A 19,699-nucleotide genomic window follows, 5' to 3' on the forward strand; every position below is an offset into this window, starting at 1 on the left:
GCTTCCTCGGCCCGGCACGCTTCTTTTGCATGAACCGTACCAGAGTACGGTTCATGCAAAAGCAACATGGACATGACGACCTGGAAGTATTCCACCTTCCAACGAAGGTTCCTTGACTTTGAGACACACCGCTGGTCTGTTTGTTTACATTTTATTAGTCAGGCTAGATTCAAACAAACCTGGAAGGTGAAGAGTAGCAGACTGCCCACATCCTCTGTCTTCTTCATGGCTGATTCACCGATCACATGACCACTGAAGGAGACAGGGCCTAGAGGACTGATTCTGTGAGGGCACAATTGACCGATAAGAGATGTGAGTTCATCAGTTCAGAGGTCAACATTAAGGGTCTTGGCTGTGTCCCAGTCCCGCATCCGTCCTTCTGAGGTCCATCTAAAGACCAAATGGGTCCTGAGGCTGAGACAAGTCTGTCCTGACTCAAAGGCCTTCTTTTCATGATTCTGAGGATCCAACTGATGGATCCTTCACGGCCCAACGTATCCCGGCATTAATTGTGACAACTGGATTTTAATCAATATGCCTGAAATCGTCAGAACATAAATAAAAAGAATCAAATATCTGGCTCCGTTATTAATCAGATTACATTAGTAACCCACTTCTATGCTTTTTATGGTCAAACACATGGTTGCTAGGCAATGGGAGCGGTAAAGGTGACACAAACAGGAAGTCCTCTGTAACTGGACCACTTGGTTTGGCCTTCGTGGTCATCAAAGGACTCGTCCAACAAAGAAGGACAAGTCCTCTGAAGGATGGATGCTGAGTCGGGACACAGCTCCTGTCTTACTTACAGAGTGAGAGATGTCTGCAGCAAATACTCCACCAACATGGAGACAGGGACAGGGACCAGATCTGACTGCTCACTGAGTCTGGACACAAAGAAACACATCAGTACCTGTCCACAGGTGTGTGTGTGTGTGTGTGTGTGTGTGTATGTGTGTGCGTGTGTGTGTGTGTATGTGTGTGTCCTACGTGGACAGCTGCAGCAGAGACTGAATCTCTCTGGTTTCTAAACTGATTTCAGACGTCTGAAATATGATCAACACCTGAACCTGTAAAACAGGAAGGACTAGATTGAGTCTCAGCAGGACAGACAGACGAAACCAGCAGCTGTATTGGCAGCAGTTACAGACCATTACGGAACTTTCTGTACCTTACGGTTGCTTTTGAACGGGTTCCCCAGTTCACACAGAAGAACAGAGTCCTCAACAGAACACTTCACCACCATCTGGATGTCACCCTGAAACACAGGCACACACAAGACTGACTGTAGAAGACCTGGTTCAAGGCAAATCCCAGGTCCTTCAGGGTAGTTTCAGTTCATCCGTCAAGTCTCAGGTCCTTCAGGGTAGTCTCCAGTAGACCGCCCAAAAACTGAAGGGACCAACCTTCGTCATCAGTCTGACTCTGTTTAGTCCTGATCTGCTAGTATCCTAGTTACTATATTGGAGAATGAGGAGGGACCTGCAGCCCAATCAGGTTTACAGGTAGTCCAGCTGCTCCAGGATCCACATCCATAAGACAGGTCACCAGAAGGTTTGTGTCTCCCAGTAGTCTCAAGAGCCTGGAGTAGGACCAGGAGACCAGGAGACCAGCTGTTAGAACAGGAGAGCCGGACAGGACCCTAGAAGGGCCTCAACCCAGCACCAGGACCAATATTTGCTCCTTTGTGGAGGAGGACCAGGAGGCGATACCAGAAGACCAGCCATATATTATTAACATTCTTTAGGTTAAGTCCAAGTCAATCAGTCAAGTCCTTCATGGTCAATCAGCCAAGTCCTTCAGGTCAAGTCTTAATTCCCTACCTTTGTTCGAACTCCGGAGTATATGAGTGATGGGGGGATGCTAATGTTCAAAACAGCATTGTGAGCGTCCTCTGCTGGTCGGCCCGGTGACGGTGTGTTGCTGACGTTGACCTCCAGAAACAATCGGTTGATGCTGGTGTTGTAATATAACACTTGACTGCCCTTCTTCCTGGAAAGACACACCTAATGAATGTGCCGCCTGTATGCATTTTTCCAGTACAACTGGTTCCCAGGTTAAGGGAAGATCCTTTAGCTCAAGTCCATGTTAACTCCCAGGTCTTTGTGGGCAAATCGACTAGTTGAAGGTAAAGACATGATTACAAAGAGTGTCAGAGTGAAGATGAAGACAAAGGGTAAAGGGCTGACAATTCTTTCTGATATCAGGCTTTAGACTCATTATATCCTTTGATGTTTTTACGACTAAGAGAAGAAGGAACTAAGTACTTCTTTGAGATATACTGTTAGTATAGTAGTAATCAACTATATTTATTAAGTATTAAGGAGTTCACTCACATAGCGAAGGGTTTCTGGTTCTCATCTGTGAACTGGGCCATCATCTGCAGATTGCTATGGCAACGGTTATCAGAACCACAGGCCTTCTGGATGTGGATCTGATAGATTAAGAAAGAAACACAAACAGTGAGTGAGTTTCACTGGTTTCTGACCCGATGGCTTTTTAAGAGGTCCTGTTTGGCTCTAGACATTGATTCTGTGGTTTCTCATTCAAATTCCAATGAGTTCTGATGGATTGTAATGTGTTCTGACCTGGGTTCCCATCTGGTCTCTGATCTGTTCTTTGGATCTGTGGATTCTGATCTGGTTTCTTTGTTCTCAATAGATTTTCTGTGGGTTCTCTTTGTTTCTGGCCTCACTTCAGGTAAATACCTGAACTCCCTACTAGTCAGTGAGAACTGAAGAAGTCTCTTGGATGAGACGAGAAACCCCTTGGAAAACCTAAACCTGCTGCCTACGGTAAATTCTTCAAGGATAGACATGACCTGGATGAATGAGAACCTATGTTCTATTGGTTGTGACTTTGGTTCCTACAGGTTTTTAACAGATGCAGAGGAATCTGATCTGGATTGCGACAGGGTATGACCTATGTTATGAAGGATTCTGTGGGTTCTGACCTGGGTTCTGATGGGTTGGGGCGTCTGGCTCAGCACGGGGAGACGTTTCAGGTCCTGTATAGTATTTCTTTTCTTCGGAAGCTTCTCGTATAGAGATGCGTTCAGGGAGAACACCAGAGGTTCCACTTTGTCACGTATCGGATTCTGCAGAACACACAGAACAGAATCTCAACAATTCACACAAAACACTTTTCATACCAGGATCAGACAGAACTTCAGGATTTCAGAGTGTCCTTGAACACATCGACAGTAGTGTGACGTATTATACCTTATGAGCATCAGATTAATGACGACATGATGTCAATCATAACCAAAGTGAATTGATTGATCTCAACCCTGCTCTCCAGAGGATGATCCCTTTTCATTTGAATGCTTCCATGATCTCTCTTGTAGCACCACCCCTAGGACAAGTGTGAACCCCTCAGCCTGTAGGGGTTAAATGCATGTGTCTCACCAGCAGTCCAACTCTCAGTGTTTCACATCGTTGTCTGGGCATTGACAGGAAACCAGAGGACGTGCCCTGGCCGTTGGACAGGAAAAGGAGGCGGGATTTGAGGCTGGTGACATCAGCAGTGACAGCAAATTGGATGGCTGGGAGAAAGAAAACTCTGATTACAAGACAACAAATATATTATGTATGAAATAACATCTTATCACATATATAAAAATGGAGGTTTAAGCCAAGTTTATTTCAATTCAATTCAATTCAATTTTATTTATAGTGTCAAATCACAACATAAGTCGTCTCAGGTCTATAGTAAAGAGGTTAATCTGCTTCCTGACTGCTTCCTATCTGCTTCCTGCCTGCTTCCTGTCTGCATCCTGCCTGCATTTCACCTGCTTCCTGTCTGCTTCCTGTCTGTTTCCAGCCTGCTTCCTGCCTGTTTCCTGCCTGCTTCCTGCCTGTTTCCTGCCTGCTTCCTGCCTGTTTCCTGCCTGCTTCCTGCCTGCTTCCTGCCTGTTTCCTGCCTGCTTCCTGCCTGTTTCCATCCAACAACGTTTCATGTTGATGTTTGCCAACGAGCTGAACAATGAATAGAAATGTTAAAGTGAATCATAATAATATTCATTATTGGTTGATGGCACTACTGCTGTGTGTGTGTGTGTGTGTGTGTGTGTGTCTCCCAGCAACAGTGTGACCTAGTCTCTGATTGGTCACACTAACGAGACAGAAGCAGGGCACACCGGTTCTGTAATGTGATTTATGATTCACAGAAAAACAGATACGAGGTCACACAAGGACACGATGATGTCATCGTATGTGTGTGTGTGTGTGTGTCACTTTGTTGATTAACAGCAGCCGTTAATTGACAGCTCTGTCCTGTCTATCAATCAGGTCAGCCAATTAACTGAGAGCACACACACACACACACACACACACACACACACACACACACACACACACACACACACACACACACACACACACACACACACACACACACACACACACACACAGGTTGACACTGTCCTCTACAGCTGGTTCAGGATCAGGAAGGGAGGAAACAGAATCTTAGGTTCAGAGAGAGAGAGCTAACGTTTAAGGAGACTCAGACCAGACCAGGACTCCAGGAGACTCTGACCAGACCAGGACTCCAGGAGACCCACACCAGGACTCCAGGAGACTCTGACCAAGACTCCGGAATACTCTGACCAGACCAGGACTCCAGGAGACCGACACCAGGACTCCAGGAGACTCTGACCAGGACTTCAGGAGATTCTGACCAGACCAGGACTCCGGGAGACTCTGACCAGGACTCCAGGAGACTGACCAGGCCAGGACTCCAGGAGACTCTGACCAGGACTCCAGTGGAGGTGTGGACACGTTTCTATTTATGATGATGATAAATCTGAGTTTACTCACTGATGTTGTCTCTGTTCTTCTCTCCGGTACTGAACATGTAGGAGAAACACACCTCCACCTGCACACTACACACACACACACACACAGCGTCAGACACTACACACACACACACGGCGTTAGACACAGAGACACACACACACACGGCGTCACACACTACACACACACACACAGACACGACGTCAGACACACACGGCGCCAGACAGCTGTTTGTGATTTAGCATTTTAACGGTTAGCCTGGTAGCTGTTAGCCTGTTAGCTGTTAGCTGTTAGCCTGTTAGCTGTTAGCCTGTTAGCAGGTTTATATCTCACCAGAAGTCACAGCTGTTTGGGTCGACGACATCTGGAGAAACTCTGATAGTTTTATTGAGATGAACGACTGGACGAGTTCTGAGGAAACCAAATCAATCATTTTACTGGTAGTCATTGATGGTTATTGATAGTATCAGGTTGTTACTGGTGGTTTGGAGTTATTGATCGTTATTGATCATTCAATAATTGTAAACCTGAAGTGGACCTGATCTCTCCCGAGGCGGTCTGGTTGGAGGCTCTGAGGTACCTGAGTAGAGCGACGGTGTCGTCCAGAGAGCCCACCAGCAGGTCTGGATATCTGTTCCCATCCACATCCAGACCTCCAGACAGAGAGTACCCAAAGGTCCTGAACCCAGGAGAGACCCTGCTGCCGTGGATCACCTAAACATAGACAGAGGGGGTCACGCCAGTGGTCTTCCTGCTGACTCACCGTACCCAGGTGTGTTCACACAGGTGTGTTCACTGTCAGACCTGGCTCGGTTCTGGAGAGACCCCCTTGCTGCTCCCGCTCCAGATCATCACACTTCCTGTTTGGTGGAACGGAGCCCCGACAGCAAAGTCTGAAACAGCAAACGGACGTCAGCTCTGTCTCCATGGTGACGCCCAACATCCTCAGGTCATCCTCTCACCTTGGAAGCCGTCCTGGTTTAGGTCTCCAGCAGCAGCCACAGCCATGCCGAAGGCAGACCCGGCGGGTCCCCTCAGGACCACGCTGGGCCTGGAATCAAACCGACCCCCCGCGTTCATGTAGAGGTAGACTGCCCCGCCCGCCTCCCGCTGCCGCTGGAAGTAGAACGGAGCACCCACCAGCAGGTCGCTCCAGCTGAGGCAGGAACAAGACCAGGAACAAGACCAGACTATGTTAGTGCCCTTGAACCCCTGTCGGCTCGTCTGCTGATTCATACATGATGCCGTGGTGCGTTCAGGGAAAGCTGGGTTTCTATATTAACACTGAGTTTGTTACTGAATGACTACAATAAACAATCATGTGGACAGGAAGTGGTTCCGGGCTGTGAATCATGTGACTTGTGAATCCTGCGTTACCCATCGTTGTTGAGGTCGGCGGTTGCCACGGCGTTACCAAAGTACGAGCCCGTCTGTTCGCCACGCAGAGTCTGCTGAGTCATTAAGGCCTCGGCCCGCCGGACCGCCAGGAGCACAGAACCACGGGCGTCGTCCTTACTGTCTTTAGGGGCGCCTGTTCATGAAGTCACCAATCAATCAGTCAATTGATCAATTGATCAATCAAACAATCAACCAATCAGTCAGTCAGTCAACCAATCAATCAATCAATCAATCGGTCCACATGTTTACTTCGTCCATACTTGAGGAGTTTATCACCTGTAACGATGGTTTCATCATCCTGAGACAGAAGACGGCGAGACTGAAGGAGCGAATATCCTGCACACACACACACGCACACACACACACACATACACACACACACACACACACACACACACACACACACACACACACACACACACACACACACACACACACACACACACACAGACACACACACATTCCTGGATCAGTTTTATTCACAACGGCATGCGAGTCGAGGACATTTAAAGGGCCAGCACACATTTAAAGGGCCAGCACACCGATATAAATGTTCCTGCGCTGCATGTTTGGGAAGGAGCTCCTCCGGGTGTCAAAGACAAGGTCAGGATTCATCCAGGAGACGTGGACGTTTCCTAGGAGACACAGACACACAGGTGTGAGACAGGATGAGACAGGGGGAGACAGGAGTAGACAGGTGGAGACAAGAGTTGACAGGTGGAGACAGGAGGAGACAGGAGTTGACAGGAGGAGACAAGAGAAGACAGGAGTTGACAGGAGGAGATAGGAGTTGACAGGAGGAGACAGGAGGAGCCTCACCTTGCCACTCGTAGCTTCCAGGTGAACCGAGGATGACGTCGGTGTCGGTGATGAAGGCAGACATCCCCATATTACACATGACCTCACCGCTGACATCACCAAGATGACTGAACACACACACACAGACACACACAGCTTCAATAACAGATGTCCCCGTCATGTGACCTGTGACCTGCGTGACCTACCTGCAGGGCTGGTCGGGATTCTGCCAGTGAACGTCTGTGTCATCATACTGGAGGTCGTTTCCATGGAGATAACAACGACCAATCATGTGTCTGAGTTTGAACGCACCATAGAGTTTAACGAAGCGATGACCGCATGCCTGGAGGGAGGACAGAGGGTTGGTCGATCGATCAATCAATCAATCAATCAATCAATCAGTTAGTTGGTTTAATGTGAACAGTGTTAGCTTGATCAGCCAATGAGAACAAAGACTCACCAGGACCCTCCCTCCAGGTCGGCCCTGACTGGCTACAGAGACGCCCAACCACATGTCCTCAATCAGGTCCTCAGACCAGTTCAGGTCTGAAAAAGAGTTATCTGCAGTTTTATGATGTTCAATCTGATTGACTGTTGCCAAGGTAACCACAGATTACAGATAACAGACCCAGCAGCTGTCACTTCTCACTGAGGAATGGACTACCCATAATGCACCATGAGAGATAACATCACAGGGCTGAGAGAGAGGGACACCAGGACTCTAACCTGGGTCTATGAGCTTCATCCTGCTACACTCCGATTGGTCGGTGGTGATCGGGCAGCTGTACACTCCTCCCGTCCGATTGGCTGGAACATTAGGCTCCGCCTTCTCCCTGGGAGCACCAACCAATAGCCTGACAGGAAGAGACAGACGAGACAGATGAGACAGACCTCGGTTACCTGTGGAGCAAAGAACCTGGACCTGGAAGTCCTTCAAGGAATATTCACCTGGAATATTCCTGGTGTCAGTTTGACCTTAACTGCTCACGTGTGCAGACGATGAAGACTTTTATGTATTTAATTATAAATGGTGAGACGTCTGAGGACATCCAGGACACAGACAAAGGACGGCGACAGACAAGGACAGACGGAGGACGCTGGGCTGTCGGATCCAGTCATGTGACACAATCAGCGGATTCTGCTCCAGTGATGAAATTACTTTCCCCAGTTACACCAGTCACACAGCTGGTCCTGTGTGTGTGTGTGTGTGTGTGTGTGTGTCACCCCTGAACTAAGCTCAGGCATGTGTTGCCATGGCGATGATGTCAGAGCTGTCGCTCCTGAAGGACCCTAAAAACCTCCTGGATCTAAATCACTGATCAGGTCTAGATGTTTCTGTTCAACCAATCACAGACGGAGATGCATCTGGTGGGCGGAGCTAGATTATTATGTTTGTGTGGTGCATTAGCAGCAAATCCAATTAGAGACCACAAAGAGACGGTGGTCATATTGGCCATAGAGACAGATAGCTGGGTGACCTCTGAGTGGCCAGGAGGTTCTGGATCAGGACCTGGAGGAGCCTGAATCTGTCTTAATAATCTAGTAATAATATCAAAGACTAAATGACTCCTGGAAGTGCTTTAAGGACCCCTTTAAGCACCGCATGAATCACATTAGTAGACTACAGGAGACAGACAGATGGTTGAACAGACAGACAGGTAACAGACAGACGGGTAACACACAGACAGGTGTGTACTCACAGGTAACTGTCTGTCTTCAGGTCTTGATGCAGAGCGACAGACAGCCCAAACAGACTTCCCTCACTGCCTGTCTTCAGCAGCGAGAACGACGTGTCAAGGTTAAATGCCACGCACACACTGATCCACACATTTAGCAACACACACACAACTGTCGCCATGGAGACACACACCTGGGAGGACAACAATAACATGTCAGTGTCAGACAGGTGGAACGAAGCAGCGACTGCACAGGTGATGAAGTCTGATGACAGGAGATGTCATCATTTGTTGTTGAGGAGACCCACAGGGCACCGTACTGGGTCCTCTGATTGTTTGATTAACACACGAGGGAGTCCTTCGACCACATTACAAGTACATAAGAAAATATTTGGATTATTATCTTTTAAAGGGGATGCATCGGTCTAAGTGTATTAACTACAGTATAGTAGTACTATAGTAAATAATTGTACATGACTATTTCACTGCTCTACATTTAAAAGATTATGATTATTCAAATTCAAATCAAATGAGTTTATTAAATATAAACCTGCATGTAATTAATGTAAATATATATAATTAATTAATTAATAATACATAAATATGAAAATATTAATTTGAATGTTATTTTTGGGCTAAAATTCACTGTTTGAACAGAAAGATTAATTTCTAACATTTGTCTCTTCAGATCGAAATAGCCTGTTTGTACATTAGCATGCTAATAATAATTATAATACTTTTTATTTGTATAGTGCTTTAAAAAAGGTACTCAAAGGCAGTTTACATGATAATAACAGAAAAATAAAACCGTAAAAAGTATAACAATAAACAAGTTAAAAAAATGAATTAGTTAATAAGTAAAACCACTGTATTCTTAATAAAAGGTACTTTTAGAGTATTCGTACACTTTGGTGTTGTACTTTTACTGCAGTGATGCATGAGAAACACTGATTCTAATTAAACATCCAAATGCATGTATTTAACAAGGAATCAGGTCTGTGAAGGTTCTGGATCCTCCAGGTCCTGCTAATCCTTGAAAGCTCCTGAGACATTTCTCCTGTCATCAGAGAGGCTTCTTCAGTTCTAGAATCAGACCCCAGACCTGAAGAGCCTCTTGGATGACGGGAGGACGGAGGGAGAACCTGAACCAGGTCCAGGTGCTCCGGTAGATGTGACAGTTGAAGTGAAAGAGAAGAAGAAGAAACACAAACCTCCTGTTGTTGCTTCATCAAGATAAATGTTGAGCTGCGTCCGTCCTCTTCGTCGTCTGACTGATCTGAGCGTGCTCAGATGCTCTTCTCTGCCTCTCTGTCTCCTCTCTCTCTCTCTCCCTCCTCTCCGTTTCTCTCTCTCTGCCTCTCTTTCTCTCTCTCATTCTCATTCTCCAGTCACCGTCGCTCACACTGAAATGAAATCATGTCTCTCTCCGCCACACACACACACACACACTTCAGCTTCCTGTCTTCTCCTCCACATCGTCAGTAGAACAGGGGTCAAAGTGGGTCGTCTCACAGGAGGAACCAGGAGAGACCTGTAGAAACCACCTCAGTGTGAATGGGGAGAGACCAGGAGAGACCACCTCAGTGTGAATGGGGAGAGACCAAGAAAGACCACCTCAGTGTGAATGGGGGGAGACCAAGAGAAACCAATTCAGTGTGAATGGGGAGAGACCAAGAAAGACCACCTCAGTGTGAATGGGGGGAGAACTGGAGAGACCACCTCAGTGTGATAGTTTTGATGACATATAATGTGGGCGACCCGCCACCAGGGGGCTGAAGGTAGAAGCCAGTAGTTGCTTGGCCTACATGAGCCCTGCTACCATTTCTAAACCGGTTCCTCTTTTGCCTGTAAATCTCTGGAAGAAAGCCTACGGTTCCTCAGTGAAGCAAGGGTGAGGAATCAAGCTTCTTGGGATGTTATCTTCCTGGGACGGCCGTCTGTCTTTCACCAGTCTCAAGCCTTACAAGTTGTACCTCGTTGTATAGGTGACTAATCAGGCTTTCCAACGATATAAAATACAATACCAATTTTGTTATTATTAAACAGGAGGAATAATTAACCAAAATAACCTTTCCAAACTTTTTTGAGGAGTTTAGAGTTTATTATCCCAGAGGAAATGGAGGTGCAATAAAGGAATCAAATAACATTTTTATCTTCACCTAGTATATGGGACATCATAAAAGTCAAGATCCCATGATGCAACTGAATGTCTTCTAGTACTCTTTACTACGACTGTGACTGTACATATGATGAACATACATGAAAATATAACATTTAGGACACAATTTATAAATATATCATCAGGCAGTGTCCAGAGACTTTTAGTTTAAAACACAATTTATTTCCATGATCATGTTGCAATTAACATTAAAGCCCCTAAACACATTGTAATGAACACAGAGAATATTGATGAATATTCATACATGACCAAAGAGCTCCATGCTAAAAGTCTGAAACATGGAGAGATTAGAGTCGGGGGATTCCAATGATGACAGACTTAGAATGTCCACATAGAGCCAGATCCTGATCCTGGTCCTCATGTACCAACAGTGTATAGAAAAGGTTCTGAATCAGGTCTTAGGAATCAGATGTAGAATGTGTGCGAGTACAAAGAAATCTGTATTCATCAAACATTCGCACCGTGGTCGTACGCACACCAACACTGATAAATCCCACGTTTGAACGCACCATGCTCATGCAGAGTAAGTAAGAGTAGGAATGATGGTACATACTGCTGATACATGAGAGTCCAGTGCCTCATGTATCAACCGTACCATCAGTCCTGTGTGGGATTTATCAACTTGTACTTAGGGACAAAGTGCTTTAACCTGCACCTAGTGGTAGAACAGGGCAACTGCAAGTAGAAAGAATCTCGACATCCACACACGTTCCGTATCTGATTAATAATGACTCAGTTTGTGTAGTTATGAACAGACATGAGGCCTGATCAGTGACAACATCTGTAAGAGACACCTGTGACAGGTATTAATGTAACATGCTCATCTCCCATTACTGGAAGATTTAGTAAACAATGAGTTTTCATAGAGCTGATCTGTTTGGTGAGAGAACAGAGAGGCTTCTGGGTAGGAACCGTTTCCTCAGGTCTGAAGTCTAACTTTCTCCCAATCGTTGAGCTCCTTTATACTTTGGTTCCGCCCTCTGAGCTGTCAATGACAACAGAGCCAAGAGAGCTGTTGAGCTGAATGGTATTACGCCTGGAAAAATTGTTCCTTACAAGAACTGAGTTTGAGGTAGAAAGAGGATTTTAATGGCGAGGTGAGTTTTTCCACTTTCAGGAACATTCTGGAATGTTATTTTAAAGAAACAAAATCTAAAAAATAAAGTGGTTCTGAGTCTGGATCTAAATTCAGACTGAAAGTTAAAAGAAGACGATCTGTCACCATTGTGGTGACGCACTTCATTTATCATTCATTTTGATTGTAGTTTCATTGTCAAAGAAATGACAATGAATCCTTATAAATAAATACATTCCAACCAACCCCTTGATTATTAACATTTACAACAACAGAGTCCTAATTTTGAGACCCAAAAAATCCTATTTAAGACAATTTAAGTACTTTCATTTTTACTTAAATGTCATTGTTTAAACCTGAAAGATAGATGATCTTTCATGCGGTGAAACAGACGTTAGATTCAGCTCTTAGCTTCTGGACAAACATTAGCATTAGCCAGGAATCGTTTATGTTCTATGGGCGTCGCCTTTTATCCTGCTGACAATAAGTCGTGTACAGCGTCACACGATGCATTTAGGCACATCGCTGAAAGTCGTTAAACTGAGATTCATTGTAATGTGTATACATTGTAAGAAAAATAAACTTAGATAAAAAAAGTTGTTAAAAAATGGATCTAAAACGAATGTGGTGTCTGGAAGTCTGAAGAGTCTGGAAGGAGGGCGGAAGGGGTCCGGTCTTTAGTGGTTCAGAGAAGGACAGGTGTGCAGAGGCAGCTTCCTCAAACCTTTTCAGACCATCACTTTGTTGCCGTTCAGTCCAGTCCATCTCAGTCTGGACTCTCAGTTGTTGGGTCGGATATTAGCGTAGTTCTTGACGACGCCAGAGAACCTGATGATGTGAACTTCAGGGTTTCTGGGTTTGAAGTCCTGCCACAGGTACTCAGGTGACAGCACCATACTGGGCTTGTTGATCCACATGTATCTGAACACAGAGGATTAGGAAGTCCGGTCATTAAAACATTCGACACGGGCCAACACCAGTTGAATCTCCTCCTGCCTACCTGTTCAGGTGACTCTCCTCCTGCCAAGCGGCCTCAATGTCATCCTCAGCATCAGCCTTAAAGTTGGTGTGGCAGGTTTTGACGAGCAGGTGTACTTCCTGCAGGAGACCTCCAAACGCCCCCCCGCAGTAGTAGAAGTCTCCCTCCCCAGGAGCTATGTAGGCTCTGGACTTGGGTCTCCTCTCATAGGGGAACCTACTGCGGTCATCCATGTAGTAACCTGGACACACATGGAACATGCAGCACACGCTGATGGGACTCTGAGGGTTCATGTATCGGAGTGTTAGGGTGGAGTCTGGCGAGGAGCACTGTTACCGTCCACTGACCTGGATGAATCACTGCGACCAGTCCGCCCAGTGACTCCGCCCCCCAACGGTCATGGAACTTAGAGTCCACGTCCAGACAGAAGATGTAGTCGGTGTGGTTACGAATCTCCTGGATCAGCGTCTGGACGAGCTCCATCCTTCGGGCGGAGATCTCCTGCCAACGATTGGAGCTGGGCACCGAACGCACCGTCACCTGGAAGAGGATCATGGGATACGGAACAGAGAGGTCCTTTAACTCCAACAGGTCGACAACTGAGACTCAGATCAGGGTGAATGTCTCCTCACTGCCATCAGTTTACCTGTCTGCCGGCGGCCATCTTGACTTGGGGCACCTCACCTGGACGGTCGGTGAAGACGTACATGTGTACCTTGAAACCAACAAAGAAGTGCTGCTCTGCCGTCTCCAGAAAGTTTTTCAGGAACATAATATACCTGTCCAGAGGGTCAGAGGGGTCACCTCCATATCAAAGGTCAAAGCACAGGTGCCGCATTGAGGACAGCGTGGAAATCACCGCACTGAGGTTTTATACTTACTTTCCAACAGCGAACACGGTGGCTGCGATGCTGATTTTCTTTGGTTTGTAAATGTTGTCAATCAGAACCGGGTTAAAGGATCCATCCCAGACCACCGGAGCCAACCAGGGCGTCACCGTCACCACGTCGGTACGACTACCGGTAAAACACACTTGTTAAGTAACAAACGGGCTAGCTAACTAACTTACTAACAAAAAACTAGCACTAACTAACACATGGACTAGCTAACTAACTAGCTAAGTAACTAAGTAAGTAAGAATTAGCTAAGTAGTTAGTAGCACTCACCCATGGACGATGCTTGGCTGTTTGTACTGCAGACTAAAACACAAACAGAACACAGAACAGCAGTCTGGAGGGATGATGTCATCATTACCGATGTTAGCTTCCTGTTATTTTAGTCACACTGTTAGCATTAGCATAAAATCATATCAGCATCAGACCTTCAGTTAGTTTAACCGTCAGTTTACGTGTAAATAAAGAAATAAATTGTACTCACTGGTCAGGTGCCACCAGCCGGATGTTTTGACTCGCAGAGACGACATTAGCAGCCGGTTTACACACACAGCTGCTGCCACACACATCACACATCACACATCACACATCACACAAACACACCTCCTATCAGAACCAGGATGTCTCTGTCTTATTATTAGGAACACATTGTAGTTCTACAGTAACCCCTAAACCAACAATGTGTTCCTAATAATAAGACAGAGACATCACACATCACACAAACACACCTCCTATCAGAACCAGGATGTCTCTGTCTTATTATTAGGAACACATTGTAGTGCTACAGTAACCCCTAAACCAACAATGTGTTCCTAATAATAAGACAGAGACATCACACATCACACAAACACACCTCCTATCAGAACCAGGATGTCTCTGTCTTATTATTAGGAACACATTGTTGGTTTAGGGATTACTGTAGAACTACAAGCCACGTCTCATTTCTATATCCATCCATCGCTTATCCTGTATTCAGGGTTGCGGGGGGCTGGAAGGCAGGGTTCACCTGGACAGATAACCAGTCTATCACAGGGCCGACATGTAGAGACAGACAGGTAACTGGTTTGGTGGAAGCTCTGCGGAGGCCTTGCTACATTCCCCCTCTCTCTGTACAACACATGACCAGGCCCCTCACAGGTCACCAACGAGGTACAACACCTGGCCGGGCAATGGTAATTATGGTTTATCAGGTATTACAGGTGATTATAGATTATGTGAACAGCTGATCCATCAATCCACATCCAGGGAAAAGAAAACAGGATACTGGGTTAGGGGCTGGTTACTGACCTGTTGTCTTGTCTGATGTCGTTCTGCTGCAAGGACACGCCGACTCTGTAACAGATGTTTGTCAGATGAATCAGTCAGTAAAGAGAAGTGGATGCCCCTCACAGGTCACCAATGAGGTACAACACCTGGCAGGACCCTCACAGGTCACCAATGAGGTACAAAACCTGGCCGGACCCTCACAGGTCACCAATGAGGTACAAGACCTGGCAGGACCCTCAGAGGTCATCAACGAGGTACAAGACCTGGCAGGACCCTCACAGGTCACCAACGAGGTACAAGACCTGGCAGGACCCTCACAGGTCACCAATGAGGTACAATACCTGGCAGGACCCTCAGAGGTCATCAATGAGGTACAATACCTGGCAGGACCCTCAGAGGTCACCAATGAGGTACAAGACCTGGCAGGACCCTCAGAGGTCATCAATGAGGTACAACAACTGGCAGGCCCCTCACAGCTCACCAAGAGGTTCAACCCAGGCAGTGGTAATTATGGTTTATCAGGTATTACGGGTGATTATAAAAAAAGGTTGATTATAGATTATGTGAACAGCTGATCCATCATTCCACATCCAGGGAAAAGAAAACAGGATACTGGGTTAGGGGCTGGTTACTGACCTGTTGTCTTGTCTGATGTCGTTCTGCTGCAAGGACACGCCGACTCTGTAACAGATGTTTGTCAGATGAATCAGTCAGTAAAGAGAAGTGGATGTTGTTTTCTAAAATATTCCTGTTTGGAAGTAGAAACATGTTATTACAGTGGAGCTTCGTGTTTCTGGTAGTAATATCAGTGCTGGAGTTAGGGGATGACCACTGGCATTGGGGGATGACCGCTGGCATTGGGGGATGACTGCTGGCATTGGGGGACGACCGCTAGCATTGGGGGACGACCGCTGGCATTGGGGGACGACCGCTGGCATTGGGGGACGACCGCTGGCATTGGGGGACGACTGCTGGCATTGGGGGACGACTGCTGGCATTGGGGGACGACTGCTGGCATTGGGGGACGACCGCTGGCATTGGGGACTACCGCCAGCTGACGCATAACTTCCCAAAGCAGCGCTGCAGACAGACAGCTACAGCTCCGCCTCTCTCTAGCAGCCCTGCAGACAGACAGCTACAGGTCCGCCTCTCTCTAGCAGCCCTGCAGACAGACAGCTACAGGTCCGCCTCTCTCTAGCAGCCCTGCAGACAGACAGCTACAGCTCCGCCTCTCTCTAGCAGCCCTGCAGACAGACAGCTACAGGTCCGCCTCTCTCTAGCAGCGAACATGGTGAAGCGTCTTAAAAACACCTCTTCATGGAGAGTCAGGAAAGCTCCTGTTTCAACAACACTGAATTATTAAACGGCTAATAAAAACCAGTAATGTAATGACGGAGCTAGGCAGCTAACGCTATCAGTCCTGCCTTACGTAAAGAGACGTTCATTTAACAGGAACACAATGACGTGTGTCTGAAAAGTCAACCAGCTTCCAGAGAACCAGTAGCAACCAGCTCTACCAGCTCTACCAGCATTATTAGACCAGCAATGATAATATGGTGCCAAGTCACCAGAATCACAAAACATAAACAGGACTGGAGCTGAATACATATAACATAAATGATACATAAACACCCTACAGTTATGTTACTGTGTTTTCTTTTTTGCACTACGTCAGACAACTGTTATTGATGTTGTTTGTATAATTCTAGTCTTTATTTAAAAAAAATCTACCTCTTCATTGTTATTAATTTTCTCCCGTGGTATCGGAAATGGTACTGAGTATTTTCCTGGGTATCGGCATCAATTTGCAAATTCTAGTATCGTGACAACCCTATAGGGGACGAGCCCTATATTAACAGGATGTGCCTTAGCTTTTCAAAATAAAAAGGTAACTCAACAGGGAATACAGATTATTCACAGTGTCATTGACAAACATCTGTTCTAGTTACAAATATGACATATGAGTGTGAGTTTTACCTGTCGGGGTGGGAGATGTAGAAGTACACAACTCTGTGATCAAATAGAAAGACAATCAATCAATCAATCAATCAATCAATCAATCAATCAATCAATCAATCAATCAATCAATCAATCAATCAGAGTCAATGATCAGCTACTGGCTGATGTTCTCTGTGATTGGCTGATTGTTAGTGAAAGGCACCATGGTTGTTTGGGCCCCAAAGCTTCTAATACTTTTCACTTTTAATGAAGGTACCATTTAAGTTAAAGTTCTTTAATATGAAAAAACCTGCAGCAGCAGTATTAGTACTTCTAAAATTAGTAGTACTTGTATACTTTCCCGAGCAGTAATATTAGTGATTATTGTATCTAAACACAGCTTGACTGTAGTACTAAGAGTAGTACTAGTAGCAGTAACACTAGTACTAGTACCAGTAGTAGTACCAGTACTAGTAGTACTAGTTATATCAGTAGTAGTAGTACTAGTAGTACCAGTAGTAACAGTAGTAGTACTACTACTACCAGTACAAGTAATAGTAGTAGTAATATTAGTACTCACCCCAGCACCAAAGTCGACAGCAGGATGACAGTCACAGATTTACCGTTGATCAGTTGCATCATCTCAGTCTCAGTCAGACCAGGGCAGTGCTGATCCTTAATCCAGACTTGATCCACGTAAACCAGATCCAGCAGGCTGAACAGACGTCTCCTCTAGGAAGTAGTCAGTCTTTGTTAGTCCTGGTCCTGGTTCCGTTCAGCTCTGTGGTGAATCAGTAGGTTCAGACAGATCTGGACTCCCACACTGCGAGGGACTCAGATAGACTCAGATAGACTCAGAGGGACAGGGTGTGGTGAAGAAAAGCCAGATAAGGAGCGTAGTGGTCCGTCGGCATGTTGACATAGTGATAAGGTGAAGAGTGATAGAGCCTTTTCAACATTTTCAGTGACACACACCTTGGCTGTTAATGAAAACAGAATATATGCCTGTAAATCATGTATTGTGGTATATATAAATAATTAAATAATAATAATAATATATATTGCTTCTTGTTGAACATGTAAATGTCAAATAAAGAATCTGATTTTAACTGTGGACGGATATATTTTCACAATATTTCACTTCCTAAAAAGAAATCTGGTCTTCCAGTCACAAGAATTTGTGACAGATGAAGTTATTAAGTAGTATTATTATGATTATGAATATTGTTCCTGATTTACAATTCGTTTTCTGAATTTGATTTTTTGTTATCTTTAATATGACGTCATATATGTGAACTTTCCTTGTTTACTTTATTCACTGAAATCATGTTTATGTATTTAAAGTTCATTAATTTACGTTCTCTTCTGTTTAATGAGCAGAACTCCAGACCAGTTCTTTACAGGAACGAGGTAGGGCTCGTAGACCAGCATCCTGACTGAAACCCTGCTGGTAGACCAGCGTCGCCAGAAATACCTGGTAGACCATATATGCTGGCTAGCAAGAACCAGACCATTTGAAACCAGCGCCAGACCAACATGATCTTATAAACCCGCACTGAGGGTTTTCCAGCGGTTGCACATCAGAAAACGGAACCACGGAGTTTACTTCCGCGTTCAGACCCAAACCCAGACCAGACCGGAGCCAGACTCCAACTAGAGATCAACGCGGCACCTTCTCCGTAACATCACAAGGGACCCGGAAGTGGTCCCCGGAGGCAGAGAAACAACGCGCTAAAGATCAAAGACTCACCGTGGACGCCGCTCGTGTCGCTCGCAGCGCGCGCTCTCTGCGCTCCCTGCGCTCTGAAACAGGAAGTGCAACAAAATACACAACAACACAACTTCCTGTTCAACGTACCGTCTGAGGCTCCTCCCCGCCCTAACCGCAGGTGTCACCTGACGTCACCAGGTGACGATACTAAACAGCGAGGCTGGATCTGGCCTGGACCTGGTCTAGTCCTGGCCTTGATCAAGGCTGGACCTGCTCTTGATCTGGTTTGAACTGGTTTATTGAGAACATCCTGGTATAAACCAGGATGTTCTCAATTCTATATATATATATATAGAATTGAGAACATCCTGGTTTATATATATATATATATATATATATATATATATATATATATATATATATATATATTCCGTAGCAATTTTCACAGTAAGAAAAGTTAGTAGCCTACTTGTAGCCTACTGCAGTACTGATGACTATAATAACAGAGATCAGCTGCTGTTTGTCTCCTCCTACTGGCTGGTTGAACGCACTGCAAAAGACTGACCTCAGAGCACATAAATAACACAAACTGGCCCCGCATACAGGTAGCCTCTCTACCAAGGCTGGACTGGCCATCGGGCATATCGGGCATTTGCCCGAAGGGCCGATGGCGAATTTGGGCCGAGCCTTTTTTTGTTTTTAAATGGTACTAGTGTTAGTAATGGTATTAGTCATGATACCTATTCAGTGTTTCCCACACATTGAATGGACTTAACTAGCGGCTCTAATGATAGGCCTAAACAGGAGGGCAGCAGCGCTTATTATAAGGGGAAATCCTCGCGGCTGGTTTGGTTCATCAACGTTCTGTTTTCCCGCGTCGCCATGGCAAGGCGTCCCCCGCGCCACATTAGCTGCGCGAGTTTGACAGTGCGTGCGCGTATGTCAAAACCAAAACAGGTGAGGAATAGTCACCCACTTACATTAATAATAATAATA

General features: G+C 45.7%; 2 protein-coding genes across 11 annotated transcripts in view; both read right to left on the reverse strand.

The window, feature by feature from the left end:
- Positions 1 to 9,983, reverse strand: part of LOC311030572 (integrin alpha-3-like) — a 15,870-nt gene extending 5,887 nt beyond the window's left edge. The window contains exons 1-22 of one of the 2 annotated variants that reach the window (XM_084036393.1): positions 9,874 to 9,983; positions 8,687 to 8,856; positions 7,713 to 7,840; positions 7,447 to 7,532; positions 7,193 to 7,329; positions 7,008 to 7,114; positions 6,731 to 6,823; positions 6,465 to 6,524; positions 6,168 to 6,321; positions 5,753 to 5,946; positions 5,595 to 5,683; positions 5,371 to 5,504; positions 5,124 to 5,201; positions 4,815 to 4,879; positions 3,405 to 3,541; positions 2,951 to 3,094; positions 2,334 to 2,431; positions 1,821 to 1,989; positions 1,169 to 1,255; positions 988 to 1,067; positions 807 to 884; positions 180 to 282 (exon numbers count right to left, since the gene is read on the reverse strand). In XM_084036393.1, coding sequence (XP_083892519.1) covers positions 180 to 282; positions 807 to 884; positions 988 to 1,067; positions 1,169 to 1,255; positions 1,821 to 1,989; positions 2,334 to 2,431; positions 2,951 to 3,094; positions 3,405 to 3,541; positions 4,815 to 4,879; positions 5,124 to 5,201; positions 5,371 to 5,504; positions 5,595 to 5,683; positions 5,753 to 5,946; positions 6,168 to 6,321; positions 6,465 to 6,524; positions 6,731 to 6,823; positions 7,008 to 7,114; positions 7,193 to 7,329; positions 7,447 to 7,532; positions 7,713 to 7,840; positions 8,687 to 8,856; positions 9,874 to 9,891 — 2,409 coding nt within the window. In that variant the 5' untranslated portion in view covers positions 9,892 to 9,983. The remainder of the gene's footprint in view (positions 1 to 179; positions 283 to 806; positions 885 to 987; positions 1,068 to 1,168; positions 1,256 to 1,820; positions 1,990 to 2,333; positions 2,432 to 2,950; positions 3,095 to 3,404; positions 3,542 to 4,814; positions 4,880 to 5,123; positions 5,202 to 5,370; positions 5,505 to 5,594; positions 5,684 to 5,752; positions 5,947 to 6,167; positions 6,322 to 6,464; positions 6,525 to 6,730; positions 6,824 to 7,007; positions 7,115 to 7,192; positions 7,330 to 7,446; positions 7,533 to 7,712; positions 7,841 to 8,686; positions 8,857 to 9,873) is intronic. The other variant, XM_084036394.1, reaches the window with a different exon arrangement.
- A 998-nt stretch (positions 9,984 to 10,981) lies between these two features.
- LOC311030579 (globoside alpha-1,3-N-acetylgalactosaminyltransferase 1-like) lies at positions 10,982 to 18,886 on the reverse strand. Of its 9 annotated transcripts, none has more exons than XM_084036408.1 (12): positions 18,743 to 18,886; positions 17,573 to 17,773; positions 17,032 to 17,064; positions 15,691 to 15,735; positions 15,076 to 15,120; positions 14,273 to 14,344; positions 14,062 to 14,094; positions 13,777 to 13,911; positions 13,542 to 13,674; positions 13,243 to 13,435; positions 12,917 to 13,136; positions 10,982 to 12,837 (listed from the first exon to the last, which is right to left on the reverse strand). In XM_084036408.1, exons 2-12 carry the CDS (start codon positions 17,632 to 17,634, stop codon positions 12,696 to 12,698), a joined length of 1,113 nt encoding a protein of 370 aa, XP_083892534.1. In that variant the 5' UTR covers positions 17,635 to 17,773; positions 18,743 to 18,886; the 3' UTR covers positions 10,982 to 12,695. The 9 variants fall into 9 exon arrangements, with proteins under 9 accessions (XP_083892534.1, XP_083892535.1, XP_083892533.1 ...); XM_084036409.1 differs by having other exon boundaries at positions 17,573 to 17,724; positions 18,743 to 18,880; XM_084036407.1 differs by having other exon boundaries at positions 17,573 to 17,972; positions 18,743 to 18,816.
- Between the last annotated feature and the right edge of the window lie 813 nt (positions 18,887 to 19,699).

This window comes from Eutrigla gurnardus, assembly GCF_963514095.1.
Source record: "Eutrigla gurnardus genome assembly, chromosome: 20".
Taxonomy (NCBI): domain Eukaryota; kingdom Metazoa; phylum Chordata; class Actinopteri; order Perciformes; family Triglidae; genus Eutrigla; species Eutrigla gurnardus.

Bases quoted from the DNA above. Each gene is read 5' to 3' on its own strand.
- LOC311030579 (XM_084036408.1), bottom strand. From the start codon at position 17,634: ATGATGCAACTGATCAACGGTAAATCTGTGACTGTCATCCTGCTGTCG. The intron at 13,436-13,541 runs GTAAACTGATGG...ATCCTCTTCCAG, and splicing joins AGATGGCCGCCGGCAGACAG to GTGACGGTGCGTTCGGTGCC. The intron at 13,137-13,242 runs GTCAGTGGACGG...ATGTGTGTCCAG, and splicing joins GGTCGCAGTGATTCATCCAG to GTTACTACATGGATGACCGC.